The sequence below is a fragment of the Nilaparvata lugens genome, chromosome 9 (genome assembly GCF_014356525.2).
Source record: "Nilaparvata lugens isolate BPH chromosome 9, ASM1435652v1, whole genome shotgun sequence".
NCBI lineage: Eukaryota > Metazoa > Arthropoda > Insecta > Hemiptera > Delphacidae > Nilaparvata > Nilaparvata lugens.
Window position 1 is genome coordinate 5,073,449 of NC_052512.1, and position 15,739 is coordinate 5,089,187.

At 34.7% G+C, this 15,739-nt stretch overlaps 1 protein-coding gene across 10 annotated transcripts in view; it reads right to left on the minus strand.

Annotated features, from left to right (window-relative positions):
* Positions 1-15,483, minus strand: part of LOC111062808 (A disintegrin and metalloproteinase with thrombospondin motifs 7) — an 87,729-nt gene extending 72,246 nt beyond the window's left edge. For 6 of the 10 annotated variants that reach the window (XM_039435426.1, XM_039435435.1, XM_039435430.1 and 3 more), the window contains exons 1-3: positions 15,340-15,471; positions 4,707-4,829; positions 410-519 (exon numbers count right to left, since the gene is read on the minus strand). In XM_039435426.1, the coding sequence (XP_039291360.1) occupies positions 410-519; positions 4,707-4,788 (192 nt within the window). In that variant the 5' untranslated portion in view covers positions 4,789-4,829; positions 15,340-15,471. Of the gene's footprint in view, positions 1-409; positions 520-4,706; positions 4,830-15,339 lie in introns of all 10 variants that reach the window. The other 4 variants (XM_039435431.1, XM_039435429.1, XM_039435432.1 and 1 more) reach the window with 3 other exon arrangements.
* Positions 15,484-15,739: the final 256 nt, after the last annotated feature.

Sequence of the window (15,739 nt, forward strand, 5' to 3'; positions counted from 1 at the left end):
GATCATTGAATAAGGTTCTGTTTGATGGAGATGATGTTCTTTGCCATCGAAATATTATGTCATTGTAATGGAAGAGATACATATTCCATTACAAAGAATAAGAGTGAGTCCAAAGTGTTTTTTAAGGCGTTTACAGACGAGTCGGCAGGGCCGGACACTCTCTGATTGGCTGATTTGTCAGCCGAACATCAAAACAATCAGCCAATCAGAGATTTTTTTCAATTACTTTCAATTCATTATCAAAAACACACAAAACAAAATCACTAAGAATTACGAAACAAATAAAACACAATAAAAAGTTACAAATATAAAAAGATAAATATATTCCTGCTCTGCCGAATCGTCCGAGAAGAAGCCTAATGATATGATGAGGTCTCGCCCCAAAGATTACTATTGTATGTTAGCGTACCTGTCTCTTGTCCAAATGATGTACTACCACATCCACTCCATTCACTTTATGATGGCTGAGAATTTTTGGAACAACCACTTCAAAGTTTGAAATGAGACCTGAATAGATACCTGAAAAAACATTATTGATAGTATTATCATCACAAGAAAAGTTCTAAAATAGTTCTCAACAACAGAATACTGGAACAGGTATCACATTTCAAATATTTGGAATGTAATGTTACATACGAGGAAGACCATCACTTGAATGCAGAAAAAATCTGGTGTGGCGCACTCAGACAACTTTCCTTGCCGTTATGAAAATTGACCACCTGACGCTAGTGTTCACGCGCATCTCAAGTCTACTATTCAAAGATCCAATCCAGCTGGTGACAGACAATAACGCTGGAGACACACGAAGTCTGCTATCTCTTCACAGTGAATGATTTAATAGGAAGAATCGACAGTTGAAAACAGTTTGCAATTGAAATAATAACATTTTCTCGAAATTCGAGCTTATTTTTAATTCTAGGTGAAAATGTTACTGGACATTGATCGTAGAGATTTTCATGCTCAATCTTTTTCACTTGATATTGTTTGTTTGAATTGTATCTGGAGCCTGATAATTTAGAATCTTAAATCAAACTTGCATAGATGGGGCGGAGCTCCTGAAATTTCTACAGATATGGGACTTGTGTCAGTTGATAGAGCTAATCAATGACTATTTTAGGTATAGATTTGATCGAAATTGTTGGAGGCGTTTTCGAGAGAATCGCGAAAAACCCTGTTATTGACAACATTTCCGCCATTTTATCCGTTATCTTGAATTGCATTTGATCGAAATTGTTCGTGACTGATCCTTATAGTGGAAGGACCTTAAGTTCCAAATTTCAAGTTAATCCGTTGATTGGGAGATGAGATATCGTGTACACAGACGCAAATACACTCATACACACACACACACACACAAACAGACCAATAAACAAAAACCACTTTTTTGGACTCAGGGGACCTTGAAACGTATAGAAATAAGGAAATTGGGGTGCCTTGATTTTTTTCGGAGAGCAATACTTTCCTTAACTATGGTAATAGAGCAAGGAAAGTAATAACAGATTCCAGTACATATGCGGAACTATCAACTGAACTCTCAAAAATAAATCCCGAAAAGAGACGAAGCTCAAATCTAATAAAGTAATGGCCGTCCCTACACTTTTGTATGGCTCTGAAACCTGGGTACCAAAGAGGAGGGAGTGGAGCAGGTTACAGGCGGCCGAAATGAGGTTTTTACGGTCAGTGAAGGGATGCACCAGAAAGGACAGGCTCTAGAATATCGATATCCTTAGAGAGCTCAATGTGATCTCTATACCTCTACGAGTTGACGAGAATCGACAACAGTGGAGAGAGCATGTTGAGAGAATGGGCAACGGAAGAATCCCCAAAGCTGTCATTGCTTACAAGCGAGAAGAGAGAAGAAGTATTGGCAGACCAAGAAAAAGGTGGGAGAATGTTTGAAGGCGGAACATGTATTAATGCCTACCCCTGTAAGACGACGACGATGACGATTATCACAAGAAATGAGTTATCATACCCATGTAACTATATTCATATAAATAATTAGCTTAAACAATCATCAAATAGAGAACTGACAAGAATATTCCTTCAAGAATAATTATAACAGCTATGGAACAAAAACGAACTCATACTTCTGACTAGTCGGCAGGCTCGCTTCGCTCACCTTATCCGCCTAGCTAGGGTGCTTCGCCCCCTGGACCCCCGGCTCGATAATCCAGAAGTTTCCAGATTTTTTTTGAGTTCTACATATCATTCCTGTTTCAAATTTCAAAGAACTATTATACAATTTTTCTCATTACATGCTATTATATTAAGCGAGCAACTTCTGTATTTATAAATCTGGTTATTTTTATATCTGTTTTTCTATATCTGGTTATTTATATATCTGGTTATTTATGTTTTACGGATCTCGGAAACAGCTCTAACGATTTCCACGAAATTTGGAACATAGTAGGTTTATGATATGGAGATTTGATGCACTAGGTCTCATTCTTTGGAAAACTCGCTGAACGACATGAAAAGGATAATTCATCAGGATAAGTTGATCATTATTTGACAATTTAATGTGATTAGTGAGTGTGTTCTGTTATTAGATTTGGTTTGTGTATAATCTAAATTATAATTTTTTTGTTTTCAAATGTTTGAACAGAAAAGATAACCTGAATTCAAGTGTATGGAACATAACCTACTTTCTGGACTATCAATTATTTATAGTGTATAAATCGAAATTCGGGAAAGAAACAGCTTTGGGCTGTGCCTGTCAGTCCTTTTCCAATCATTTTAGAGAATTGTGTTCGTTTTATCAAAAGTCAATAAATAAATAACGAGCGAAGCCGGGTGCCCGATATTAATATCCTAACCAAGTCTCCAATTGAGAAATATTTGAATATTCATTTATTCCGATGAAAATAAAGATTTCCAACCCTACACTACATAGTTCAAATGAAACTGGTGATTGAGAGTCTCTTTCGAATTTTTGTCAGAAAGCTTAAATGGGAATGCAGACGAGCGAAGTGAGCCTGCTGATCCTATTTCTGGATGATCGAGCCCCCTGGCTAGACGGATGAGATGTGAGAAGCGAGCCTGCCGCATAGTGAATAATATGTTTAGTCTTTGGATTGGTTTCTAAAGTTTTGCAGATTTTACTCCTAGTGAGATCTGTTTCCCTCGATCCCATAATCTGTATCTCGAATGAAAAAATCATATAGATTTCTTCACTCATAGTATATCTCACTACTGACATGAACGAAACGATTGATATAATATTTATTTCGATTAGTTATACTGTGTAGTATCATTTTCTTCAAATCATATCATGTAAATAAGAATATCGGGGACCGAGCTTTGCTCTGGAGTACAAAAGCATGAAAAGTTTATCACAGAAGAAGAAATATTAATAATATTCATAGTACATACAGACATGTTCTATCTAATCACAGTGAATTGGGATTAATTCCCAGAGGAATGCAAAAATTTCCATCACAAAGTCCCGGATGCTAAAAAGCCAGATTATTTCTAATCCTGATTAACTTTACGTGAACCAAATCAGAGAAGATCATTTCAAAAAAATGGTTCTACTAGATTAACCAGGATTAAAAATAACCCGGCTTTTTTGCAACCGGCATTAATTACCTGATTGGATGATTACAAGAGTTCAACAGCTGAGTCATAATTTTGACACAGTCCCACACACATGTACTCGCTCAGCCACTTCCATCATCAACAGACGACGAAATATCTATTATCAGCTGTTTTTCCCAAAGATGGATGATAATTTATTATCCTTTCAATGTCCTTCAACGAGTTTTACCAGGGATGAGACCTAGTGCAATCGAATTCCTATATTATAAACCTAGTATGTTCTGAATTTCGTGAGAATCGTTAGAGCCGTTTTCGTGATCCGGTGAAATACAAACATATGAATAGAAATTGCTCGTTTAATAGTTAGTATATGTTAACAAGGAGATAATTCCTATTAGAATTTCTATTATGTTTTTTATTTGCAAATGAATTATTCAAATTTGTTCCATGAGAATTCCTATTATGTTTTTTCATTTGCAAAGGAGATTATTCAAATTTGTTCTATGAATAAGATGTCTTGTGAAGTTTCAGTCCAGTAATATCGGAATGGTTTAGCTTGATGATGCCAGTAGAACTGATATACATCACACTTGGCAACATATCAAATAAATACCTACTTCAACTGTTTGTTAACTGATGTACATAATTTATGTAAAATCAATTCTATATTCAAAGGCTGGAAATTATGTGTAGGTAGCCTGAAATACACAAGCTATTCAGTATATTTTTCTTATAAAATCTTGTTAGTCCAGGCAACAAATAATAATTGGTACTCGAAAAAATACTTCACAGGGAAAATCATGGGTTTGCCAAGGTCCGTTAAATCTGGTAGAATTCATGATGACGAACGACGTCAAATAGATGAAACTTCACACTATCTCATGTTTATTTTAATTTGTGTTCATTCTTCTAGCTTTTCGAGATTCAATTCGACCGTGGACTACGACTACGTCCCGTTTTGGAAAGCCAATTTTCTGACACCAGCTGTTTAAAGTCTAGAACTTCGCTAAATCCCACGCTCGGAAGCCGGCTCTAAAAGTGATAGTTTTTGCAATTTCAAATTGTGGTTGAATTGGGTTTGTGTTAGCTGTGCTATTTTCATTAAAACTCTTTGTTTCTCATTCATACCATTCATATGTTATTGGAATGATTTCCATGCATCTCACCTGCATGATTGGAATGATGATAACCTTGAAGTTCTTTGAAGAAAACTATGAACAAATAGATGTTTTGTCTCATAGTATGCATCTCCAAATTCCACAATACAGCTAATGTTATCCAACAGCTACCTGTAGGAAGAAAAAACACCAATCAGGTCGATTTCAAGTAAGCCAGTCATACACACACACACTTCTGAATGTTCTCATGAATTCTATCAGATTGAACGGAACTTGACAAAAATCATCTGTTCAATCCTATACTATTGAAAGAGCAATTTCAGTTCATATGTTTGTATTTCACTGGATTTCGAATACGGCTCTAACGATTCTCACGAAATTCAGAACATAATAGGTTCATAATATATGAATTCTATTGCACTAGGTCTCATCCCTGGTAAAACTCGCTGAAGGAGCTGACGTACAATTTTTTTCCGTCCTTATAAATCCTATTGGATTCAACAGATGATGTTTGTCAAGCTCCTTTAAATTTGATAGAATTCATGAGGACGAAAAAAATCGAACAAACAAAAATCGATGTGTGTGTAGCTAGCCTCAAGCTGGGTTAACACCAAAGTTATTAACAAAATGTTAATAACTAAATCCTTATAGATTCTATCAGATTGAACATAACTTATCATACAAATGATGAACATATGTGTTTGTCAAGTTCCGTTCAATCTAATAAAATCTATAAGGATTGAGTTATTAACATTTTGTTAATAACTTAGGTGTAAACCCAGCTTCATACTACACAGAGCTTCACAGAGAGTTGAGCTTACATAAAAACCGTACATTCCAAGACAATATTCCAAAAGTAGCGAATATCAGTTGGCTACAGGACTATTGTATTGAGGTCCACGTTATAATGGCAGTGGAGAAAGATCGATAGGAGAACACCGTTGCCGATCCTCTGCCTTGTCACCGGTAGCTGATACCGGTATATCTGATGTAATAATTGACCGAGCGAAGTGAAGTCTAAGATTCAGGTCGACGGTTTTGCATTTCTCTTTATATATGTTTAAATGTTTATATGTTGCGCATTTACAGCGAAACACAACAATAGATTTTCATGAAATTTGACAGGTATGTTCCTTTTTGAATTTCGCATCGACGTATACATAAGGTTTTTTCAAAATTTTGCTTTTCAAGGATAATACAAGAGGAAAAGGAGTTTCCTTCGAACAACAATATAACCGTGAAAATCCGTCTATAGAATTATTCATCATAAATCAGCTGTCGAGCGTACTATAATATTACCCGTTCAAAAGCATCGAACTTCTTGAGAATGTATCTTTCCATCAACATTGTCTACCAACTTTGTCTTTCCATAAGCTGAGGCCATGATTATAGTTTGGTGTTTGGAGTTATTGATGGAAAAATCATTTTTACATTTTTCTTTTCTAATCTGATGATTAAAATTGCAACAAATATTATTGAAAAGAAATTGATTTCTAAAATTATGAAAAGTGAGAAATGAAGTTTGTAGGAAATCAGCATTATGGTAGTTTATTTTTTTAATTTCAACACACCGATTTTTCGCCAACACAACACAGAATGTTCTCTGATGGGTTGATTGGATTGGCGCATCGACGGCAGCCAGACCTGATAACAGCGCTCACACTCACATTCCGGGACGACACGTCACGGTACGATAGGACAGAAAGCTCTATGCTTATTTAGGATTTTTCTAGACAATTTAAATTGATAAATTATTCATTTATTTTTAAGAAAACATAACAACAGGTCAATGTAACTTACTGAGCGCGAGGTCTACTGTTCACAGAACTACTAGTAATTGACAGTTCATCCTCTTTTGAAATATATTTCTCAATGATCAAATAATAAAGTCCCATAATGAATTGAGAATAAATACGGTATGATAATTCAATAATATTATTTCTACATTATTGGAAATCGATGTGGTAACATTGCAGAGATAGAAAAGGATAGCGCTATTTGCTTATTCCAATTATATACAAGGATAGCCAATGGAACACCAATGTTAATCAAATGCTGCCATTAAAACATGAACCGCACTATAGACAGAGCTGCTCACCTGTTGTTCTACATCCAATTTCCACAAACCAATATGGAGCCAAACAATTGAAATATTTTTTCCAGAAAATGTTAGAAAAGGCTATGTGAAAATTATCGTGAAAATACTTTTTACTTTCCTTGCCCTAATATCATAGGTAACGAAAGAATCGCTTCCAAAAAAATTAAGGTACCACAATTTCTTAATTTCTATACGTTTCAAGGTCCCCTGAGTCCAAAAAAGCGGTTTTTGGGTATTGATCTGTATGTGTGTGTGTGTGTGTGTGTATGAGTGTATGTGCGTCTTTGTACACGATATCTCATCTCCCAATCAACGGAATCACTTGAAATTTGTAACTTTAATGCCTTACAATATAAGGATTCGACACGAACAATTTCGATCGAATGCAATTCATGGTGGGGGCTAAAATGGTATAGATGTTGTCGAAAACTGGGTTTTTCGCGATTTTCTCGAAAACGGCTTCAAAAATTTGGATCAAAATTATACCTGAAATAGTTATTAACAAGCTCTTTCAGAGCTCCGCCATATCTATGCAAAGTTTGATTTTAGATTCCCGAATATCTGTCTTTTGATACAATTCAAACAAAAAAATTCAAGTGAGAGAGATTTTCCATGGAAATCTTTACAATTAATGTTTTCTAACAGTTTCACCCAAAATTGAAAATAAGCTCGAAATTCGAGAAAATGTGATTATTCAATTGCAAACTGTTGGCAACTGTTGATTATATTAAATCATTCACTTTGAAGAGATGTGAATATAATCGTAAATATATGTATACCATAAAAAATGGGGGCTAAATTGGTATAGATGTTGTCGAAAACTGGGTTTTTCGCAATTTTCTCGAAAACGGCTTCAACGATTTTGATCAAAATTATACCTGAAATAGTCATTAACAAGCTCTTTCAATATTGACTTCGTGTGTCTTCAGCGTTATTGTCCTGTCCCCGGCTGGCTCAGATCTTAGAATAGTAGACTACTAATAGTAGATCTTAGAATAGAGATACGCGTGAACACTAGCGTCGGGTGATCAATTTTCATAACGGAAAGGAAAGTTGTGTGAATGCACCACACCAGATTATTCTTTCAATATTCTCAACTAGTTTAACAAAATGAATAATTCATCAAATACTTTATGTTTGTGGATCAGAAGAATAAAAAATCTATTAACGAGTAAACGTACCTACCTAATAAGCATTCATAAACTTAACTAAAGTGTATCATTGGATTTTTTCGATATTATGGTTTCATTCTATGATAATCTATGCTTTTGAGTAGGCTACAAACTAATCGTTCTAAAACATCTAGGAATATATATACAGGGTGTTCACGAATTCTAGGGAATTGTTCCTAGGTAAAAAACATATCTAAATATCATATTTAAATTGTCTGGAAGTCTTCAGTTACTCACACAGCGGCCATTTTGCTTTTTTCACTTAAAATTTTCTCTCAATAATGGCTGGACATATGAAATTAAAACGTTGCACAATCATTTACAACAACTGGAAAGAGCTACAAAAAATTATGATAATTTTACAAATTCATAAAACAAAATGGCGGCCATCTAAAATTTTGTTTCTTGAATAACTTAAAAACCTTTGGTTTACAGAAAAAATACAAGAGTAACATTTTTTGGTAAATTTAATTACCTATCGATTGATACCTGATTTCATTAAGATTGGACCATATTTACTGAGATATGGCAGCCTTAGTGATAGGTGACCACTGAAAGTTTCTTGCATAGCATACCAAGGCATGCTAAGATGCCAAGGCATCATAGAGTCGTCTCAATGATGCAACAGTCTCTATTTGCATTGTATGTTGATAGTAAGCGATTTTAGGTCATTTCAAACAATAGAATAGTGTTACATAACCCTCTAAAGGTGGGTCTCCAACCACTAAAGCTGTCATATCTCAGTCAATATTGACCAATCTTGAAAATTTTTGTACTGATAGATAGGCAATTTAATTTACTAAAAAAATATAATCCTGTAAAGTTTTTCTAAAACCATCGGTATGTGAGTTATTTGAGGAACAAAATTTTAAATAGCTGCCATTTTGTTTTATGAATTTGAAAAATTATTTGTAGCTTTGTGTGGTTGTTATAAATGATTGTTCAAAGTTTCAATTTCGTATGTTCAACCAGTATTTAGAAGAAAATAATAATTGAAAAAAGCAAAATGGCCGCTGTGTGTGTAACTGAAGACTTCAGGACAATTTAAATATGATATTTAGATATGTTTTTTACCCAGGAACAATGCCCTAGAAAATTGGTAGAGAGTTCGTAAACAGCCTGTATATTAATTTGATTAAGCTATAGAGATAGAAGAAGAGTAACTACGAGTGACAGAGACAAACAGAGAGAGAAAGGGTGCGAGAGAGGGTTAGTGTGTGTGTGTGGGAGAGAGTGAGTGTGTGTGTGTGTGTGTGTGGGAGAGAGTGAGTATGTGTGTGAGAGAAGGAGACTGTGAGAGTGAGTGAGTGAGTGAGTACATACTGATAGAGGTAGACGTTATTGAGAAATCCATGTGAATGAAAGCTGGATCAAGCCGACAAGAAAAGGAGTGTAATTATAAGATGCTGCTGCTAAAAACCAGTTCTTTATCCGCATTGGATATCACACATTATCATATTAATAGATTCTTACCTGTATGCTTCAGAGGTATGTAGAACGATGAAAATATGATCATGATGAGGGTTATCCATTTAAGTTTGTTCTCACGTGGAAATTGTCAAGGAAAATCATGACAAGCAATCATACGTGGAATAAAGTCTTTTATCATGTAAACAAATAGAGAATCTACTTTCACCTTTTTTTGAGAGAGCTCTTCTTAAACTGCGTTTACACCAGAGTTAATAACGCGAGTTATTGACAAAAAGTTATTAACTTGACTGAATTGTCAAAAATTTCTCTTGACAAAAGTTAATAACTCATGTTTCTAAAAGGAAATTCCTTGTTATTAACAAGATCTTGTTATCAATATAATTGACTTCCATATGATTTCATTTAACGAGAGTATACATATAGAATAGAATAGAATAGATAGAATAGAATAGAATAGAATAGAATATAATAGAATAGAATAGAATGAATAGAATAGAATAGAATAGAATAGAATAGAATAGAATAGATAGAATAGAATAGAATAGAATAGAAAGAATAGAATAGAAGAGAATAGAATAGAATAGATAGAATAGAATAGAATAGAATAGAATAGAATAGAATAGAATAGAATAGAAAGAATAGAATAGAATAGAATAGAATAGAATAGAATAGAATAGAATAGAATAGAATAGAATAGAATAGAATAGAATAGAATAGAATAGAATAGAATAGAATAGAATAGAATAGAATAGAATAGATAGAATAGAATAGAATAGAATAGAATAGAATAGAATAGAATAAATAGAATAGAATAGAATAGAATAGAATAGAATAGAATAGAATAGAATAGAATAGAAGAGAATAGAATAGAATAGAATAGAATAGAATAGAATAGAATAGAATGACTGTCTCTATTCTATACATGGGAGGGCAAAATTAGGGCGCAGTCAGCCCTCTCTTACACTTAACCCTCAATATTACAGCATATTCATGACAAATACCTTAAACGTCTGAACCGATACTGCGTAAACTATGTAATAATCTTATAGGTTGCCCCCTCAATGGCCGATTACAATTCCAAGTACGACACTAGCGGTGCATGTGAGTCTATGCATCTTTAAGGTCTTTGATTCATGAGTATTCAATATTACAGAGTATTCATTTATGATATAACAGCCGGAATAAAAGCAAAAAATTGTCTTCAAAATTCTTTAAATTGAAGCATGTGTGTGATCATTAACATAATGATCTTCATCTGATCTAATGTGAATTAATTATAATGCTTTCACACCAGAGTTTAAAACAAACGTTTTCAACTTAAGTTAATAACATTTTCTTTAGGCTGCTAGTTTTGTTATCAACAAAAGGTAATAACTTTGTCACGTGTTTTTTCCGCAGCTGTAGTTATTAGGGAACAGCTGTAGTTGTAGGGTAGGGATGCTGGGCGAGGGGGTTGCGGGGAAGATAGTAACCTGTTATTAACAAAACTTAATGCGATAAAATAGGCTTTTGTTATTAACATAACAAATTTGCTCTGATCTTTACCAACTCTCGATTGATAACTTAAATCTTGTTAATAACAAGGAATTTTCTGTTGAAAACACGAGTTATCAACTTTTTTCGAGAGAATTTTTTGTTGATTCAGTCAAGTTGACAACTTTTTAACTCATGTTATCAACTCCGGTGTAAACGCAACTCAACATGATGTTATTGACTTTTGTAATTAATATCAGTTGATAACAGAAATTTTAAAAACTTGTGTTATTAACACCGGTGTAAACGCAGCTTTTAATTGATAGAAAATAATGAAAATCTAAGTACTCTTTTCTTTAATTGTTCACTTGCAACATGTTTCGACATTTTTTTCAATATCTAGTATTTATTCGTTGATTTTATCAATCTACTTGATAATGACATAGATGTCCAAACATGTCGTGAGTGAACATTAAAAAAAATTTTGAATTTTTATCTCATTCAATCTTCTCTTACTATCGTATTGAACGTCGTCAGATCCCCCCCTTTCTTAAAAATAGTTGAAATAATCAGGGGGGAGTCATCTACCCACATTGGAATCAATGATTAAATATCGGAGCACCGAGCTTCGCTAGTTATTTTTATTTATTGATAAACAGAACACAATTCTTTAAAATGATCGTGTTTATATGTCATCTTATGAATTTCGGGGATGCGATATTTTGATTTTGCACATACTCACTCGCTCACTCACTTTTTACCCTTGGAATTGACAGCTGTTTCATCCAAGGATGAATCATCCTTTCAATGTCGTTCAGCGAGTTTTCCCAAGGATGAGACCAAGTGCAATCAAATCTTTATATATCATAAACCTACTATGTTCCAAATTCCGTGAGAATCGTAGGAGCCGTTTTCGAGATCTGTTAAACATAAACAATCAGATAAAAAAATAGATACAAAGTCAGATTTGGAAATAACTGGATATATAAATACAGAAATTGCTCACTCAATATAATAGGATTACATCAATCTTTGGCTCAATAATTCATTAGAGAGTCTGGTAAGGCTATTGAACACTTTTCATCAGTTGATACTTATGTGCAAATACGGATGTAATAGCATCAGCTGATTAAACGTGTAATATGCTTCTTCGTGGTGCATAGGTCAGGGAAGGTCAACTACCTGGCTTGAAGGACTAACTAGTAGTTCTGTGAACAGAAGACCTCGCGCAGTAATAAACCGCAGCCTCCTCTTTTACTGTCCTTCAGAGTAAATCCTGTCTGTATATCGTGTCGGCGAGATATCGGTGTTGAAACAGCTAATGGCTGTTCGGGTTGGTGTATCAAAAGTCACCTGAAGCTAACATCAGAAGCTAATCGCCTTTCAAGACATACTGGCAACAGGACAGCAAGAGTTCAAAGCAGAGAAAGTTCGAGAGACAATAATATGTTTTCTTAGTTATTATCTGCATGCGTTATTACACGCAATCAATAGTTCATTCAATAGTGCATTAAAATTGCATTCAATAAGCCATGCAATTAATAGTCTACAGAGCTGCTGATTTATTACCAAGTTACATTGAGATATTGAATTGCATGCGTCATGGCATGCACTTTATAATCCACTCGACAGCTGATTTATGATGAATAATTCTATAGCCTGATTTTTACTCTAATATTGGCGTATGAAGGAGGCTCTTTTTTCCTTTTATATTATCCTTGGAATGCAAAATTTCCAAAAACCTTGTATATACGTCGACGTGCAATTTAAAAAGGTACATACCTGTTAAATTTCATGAAAATCTATTACCGAGTTTCGCCGTAAATGCGCAACATATCAACATTTGAGCATTAAGAGAAATGCCAAACCGTCGACTTGAAACTTAAGGTGCCTACAGATTTATGCGCCGCGAACATGAGCGATTCACTTTTAATCAGCTGATGCCAAGCTTTTTATATCTATATCTCACCGTTTCTTTAAAAATACAGATATAGTCAGCTGATTAAAAGTGAATTGCTCAAGTTCGCGGCGCGTATATCTGTACGCACCTTAAGACCTCATTTCTCATTTCATGTCAACTACATGAACTCTCATAGTCAATTACATGAATTCTTGGTTTAATAATTAGAGAATAATCTAGTAAGGCTATTGGAATCTGGCGTGGCGGCTCGTTGGAGTAAGTGATAACGTGCCGTTCTAATAATCAAAAGAACCCGAGTCCGAATCTCGACCGGGGCAAAAGTTATTGACCACAGCACAATCACATAGATACGGATACCCCGTCTATTGGAGGAGACGATAAGTCGTCGGTCCCGACTAACTAAAAAGTAGTCGTCATCTCTTATAATCATCCCTCTCACTCATTACCCACGCAAAAGCCTGAGACCTTATGTGGGTATCACCCTCAATATTACTAGTAGTTCTGTGAACAGTAGACCTCACGCAGTATTATCATCCACAAGTACCTGATTGAAACTATAGACCTTATGGAAATACAGCAATACAATGGCTTCTTCAAAGACCTTGAAGATGCATCTCTTTAAAGTCTTTGGGCTTCTCCACACATCTGTGTAATCACTTGTCAGCTGATTTATGATGAAAAATTAACGTTCTTTAGTCTGATTTTCACTTTAATATTGGCGTACGAAGGAGGCTTCTTTTTCCTCCTTTCCAAAAACCTTGTATATACGTCGACGCGCAATTAAAAGAAGAACATACCTATCAAATTTCATGAAAATCTCCGCGTTTCGCCGTAAATGCGCAAAATATAAACATTCAAACATTTAAACTCTAAGAGAAATGCCAAACCGTCGACTTGAATATTGGACTTCACTTCACTCGGTCAATTATTATTTTATTATTATTGAACATTTTTCATCAGTTGATTTTTCTGTGCAAATACAGATGTGACAATGAATAGCTTCAGCTGATTGGAAGTGAAATGCGCATGTCCCTTGCGCAAAAAGTCTGTACTCACCTTATGAAATTATAGCCTGAAAGATTTGCCATCACAACATTTATTAACGTTATTCAATGACCTTGTTATCAAGGTCATTTGCATACAGTGTTTTATTTCGTACAATCTATTTTTCATTTCTATGTTTATGTTTGTATATTTCAATTATTATTGTAATAATTATGGGAAATATTCCCTAGTGATTTTGTATTTTGGCGAAATAGAGTTTCTTTCCTCCATTCTTTTATTTATTTCCAGTTGAAAACTGTCAGTTCAATTAAAAATTCATCCAACTTTACTGGAGTTAATCAAATGTGAATGTTGAAGCAAGCCATTGCATCACATATCTTAAGGTGCGTACAGATATACGCGCCGCGAACATGAGCAATTCACTTTTAATCAGCTGATGCCATATTTTTTATATCTGCATCTTACCGTCTCTGTAAAAATACAGATATAGTCAGCTGATCAAAAGTGAATTGCTCATGTTCGCGGCGCGTATATCTGTACGCATCTTAACACACAGATCTCATCACACTAAGTTTAACACAGAGAACTCATCAGAGATCTGTTTACTTAGTCCAGGGATGAATCAAATCAATTCAGTTTAGTATTTAGTTTCCTCACTCTATCCTTATTCCATGATTGTATTTATCGAAACCCCACCCTCTAAATAATTTTATGAGGAAATGATATATCTTTCACTATCACTAGTAGTTCTGTGAACAGTAGACCTCGCAGTAAGTTACATTGATCTGTTGTTATGTTTTCTCAAAAATTACTTAATAATTTATCAATTTAAAATGTCTAGAAAAAATCCTAAATAAACATAGAGCTTTCTGTCCTATCGTACTGTGACGTGTCGTCCCGGAATGTGAGTGTGAGCGCTGTTATCAGGTCTGGCTGCAACTGTCTACAACGTTGATTGAAATATACATTCTCAAGATGTTCGATGTTTTTGAACAGGTAGTAAACGTAGTATTATAGTCAACTGTCTACTAACGTTGATGGGAAGATAAATTTTCAAGATGTTCGATGTTTTTGAACGGGTAGTATTATAGTCCACTCGACAGCTGATTTATGATGAATAATCTATAGTCTGATTTCTACTCCAATATTAGCGTATGAAGGACGCTCCTTTCCCCTTTTATATTATTCTTGAGATGCAAAATTCCCAAAAACCTTGTATATACGTAGACGCGCAATTTAAAAAGGAACATACCTGTCAGATCTCATATGAATATATTAAAATAGAAAATATATTAACGCGTTTCGCCGTAAATGCGCAACATATAAACATTCAAACATCAAAAGTCGACTTTAATCTTAAGGTGCGTACAGATATACGTGCCGCGAACTTGATCAATTCACTTTTAATCAGCTGATGCAAAGCTTTTTATATCTGTATCTTACCGTCTTTGTAAAAATACATAAAAATAGTCAGCTGATTAAAAGTGAATTGCTCATGTCCGCGGCGCGTATATCTGTCCTCACTTCGCTCGGTCAATTAAGCCTAAAAAACAAATAATTTTTGAAATATTTTGAGCTCACCAGATGAAAAACTGCTTACTAGCGATGAGTTGACATGAAATGTAAATATATGCTGCACTACAGTAACAGAATGTACCACTCACGCTAAATATCTGTAGAGGATTAACAGCGGAATATTGAACGGAGAACGGACAACGGAATACTGAACGGAGAACGGACACCAGAGTGGTCAAGCCAATTTGCCTTGAATGGAGCAGCTGTTTCACCTCTATTCACTCACTATCACTCTCTCACACTCTCTCTCACTCACTCTTACTCTCTCACACACACACACTCACTCTCTATCTGTCATTCACTCTCTCTCTCTATCTCTCTCTCTCTCTGTCTCTCTCTCTCTCTGTCTCTCTCTCTCTGGCTAGAGAGTTAGTGGGAAGGATACTTTGAATATTCTTTCCGAAGA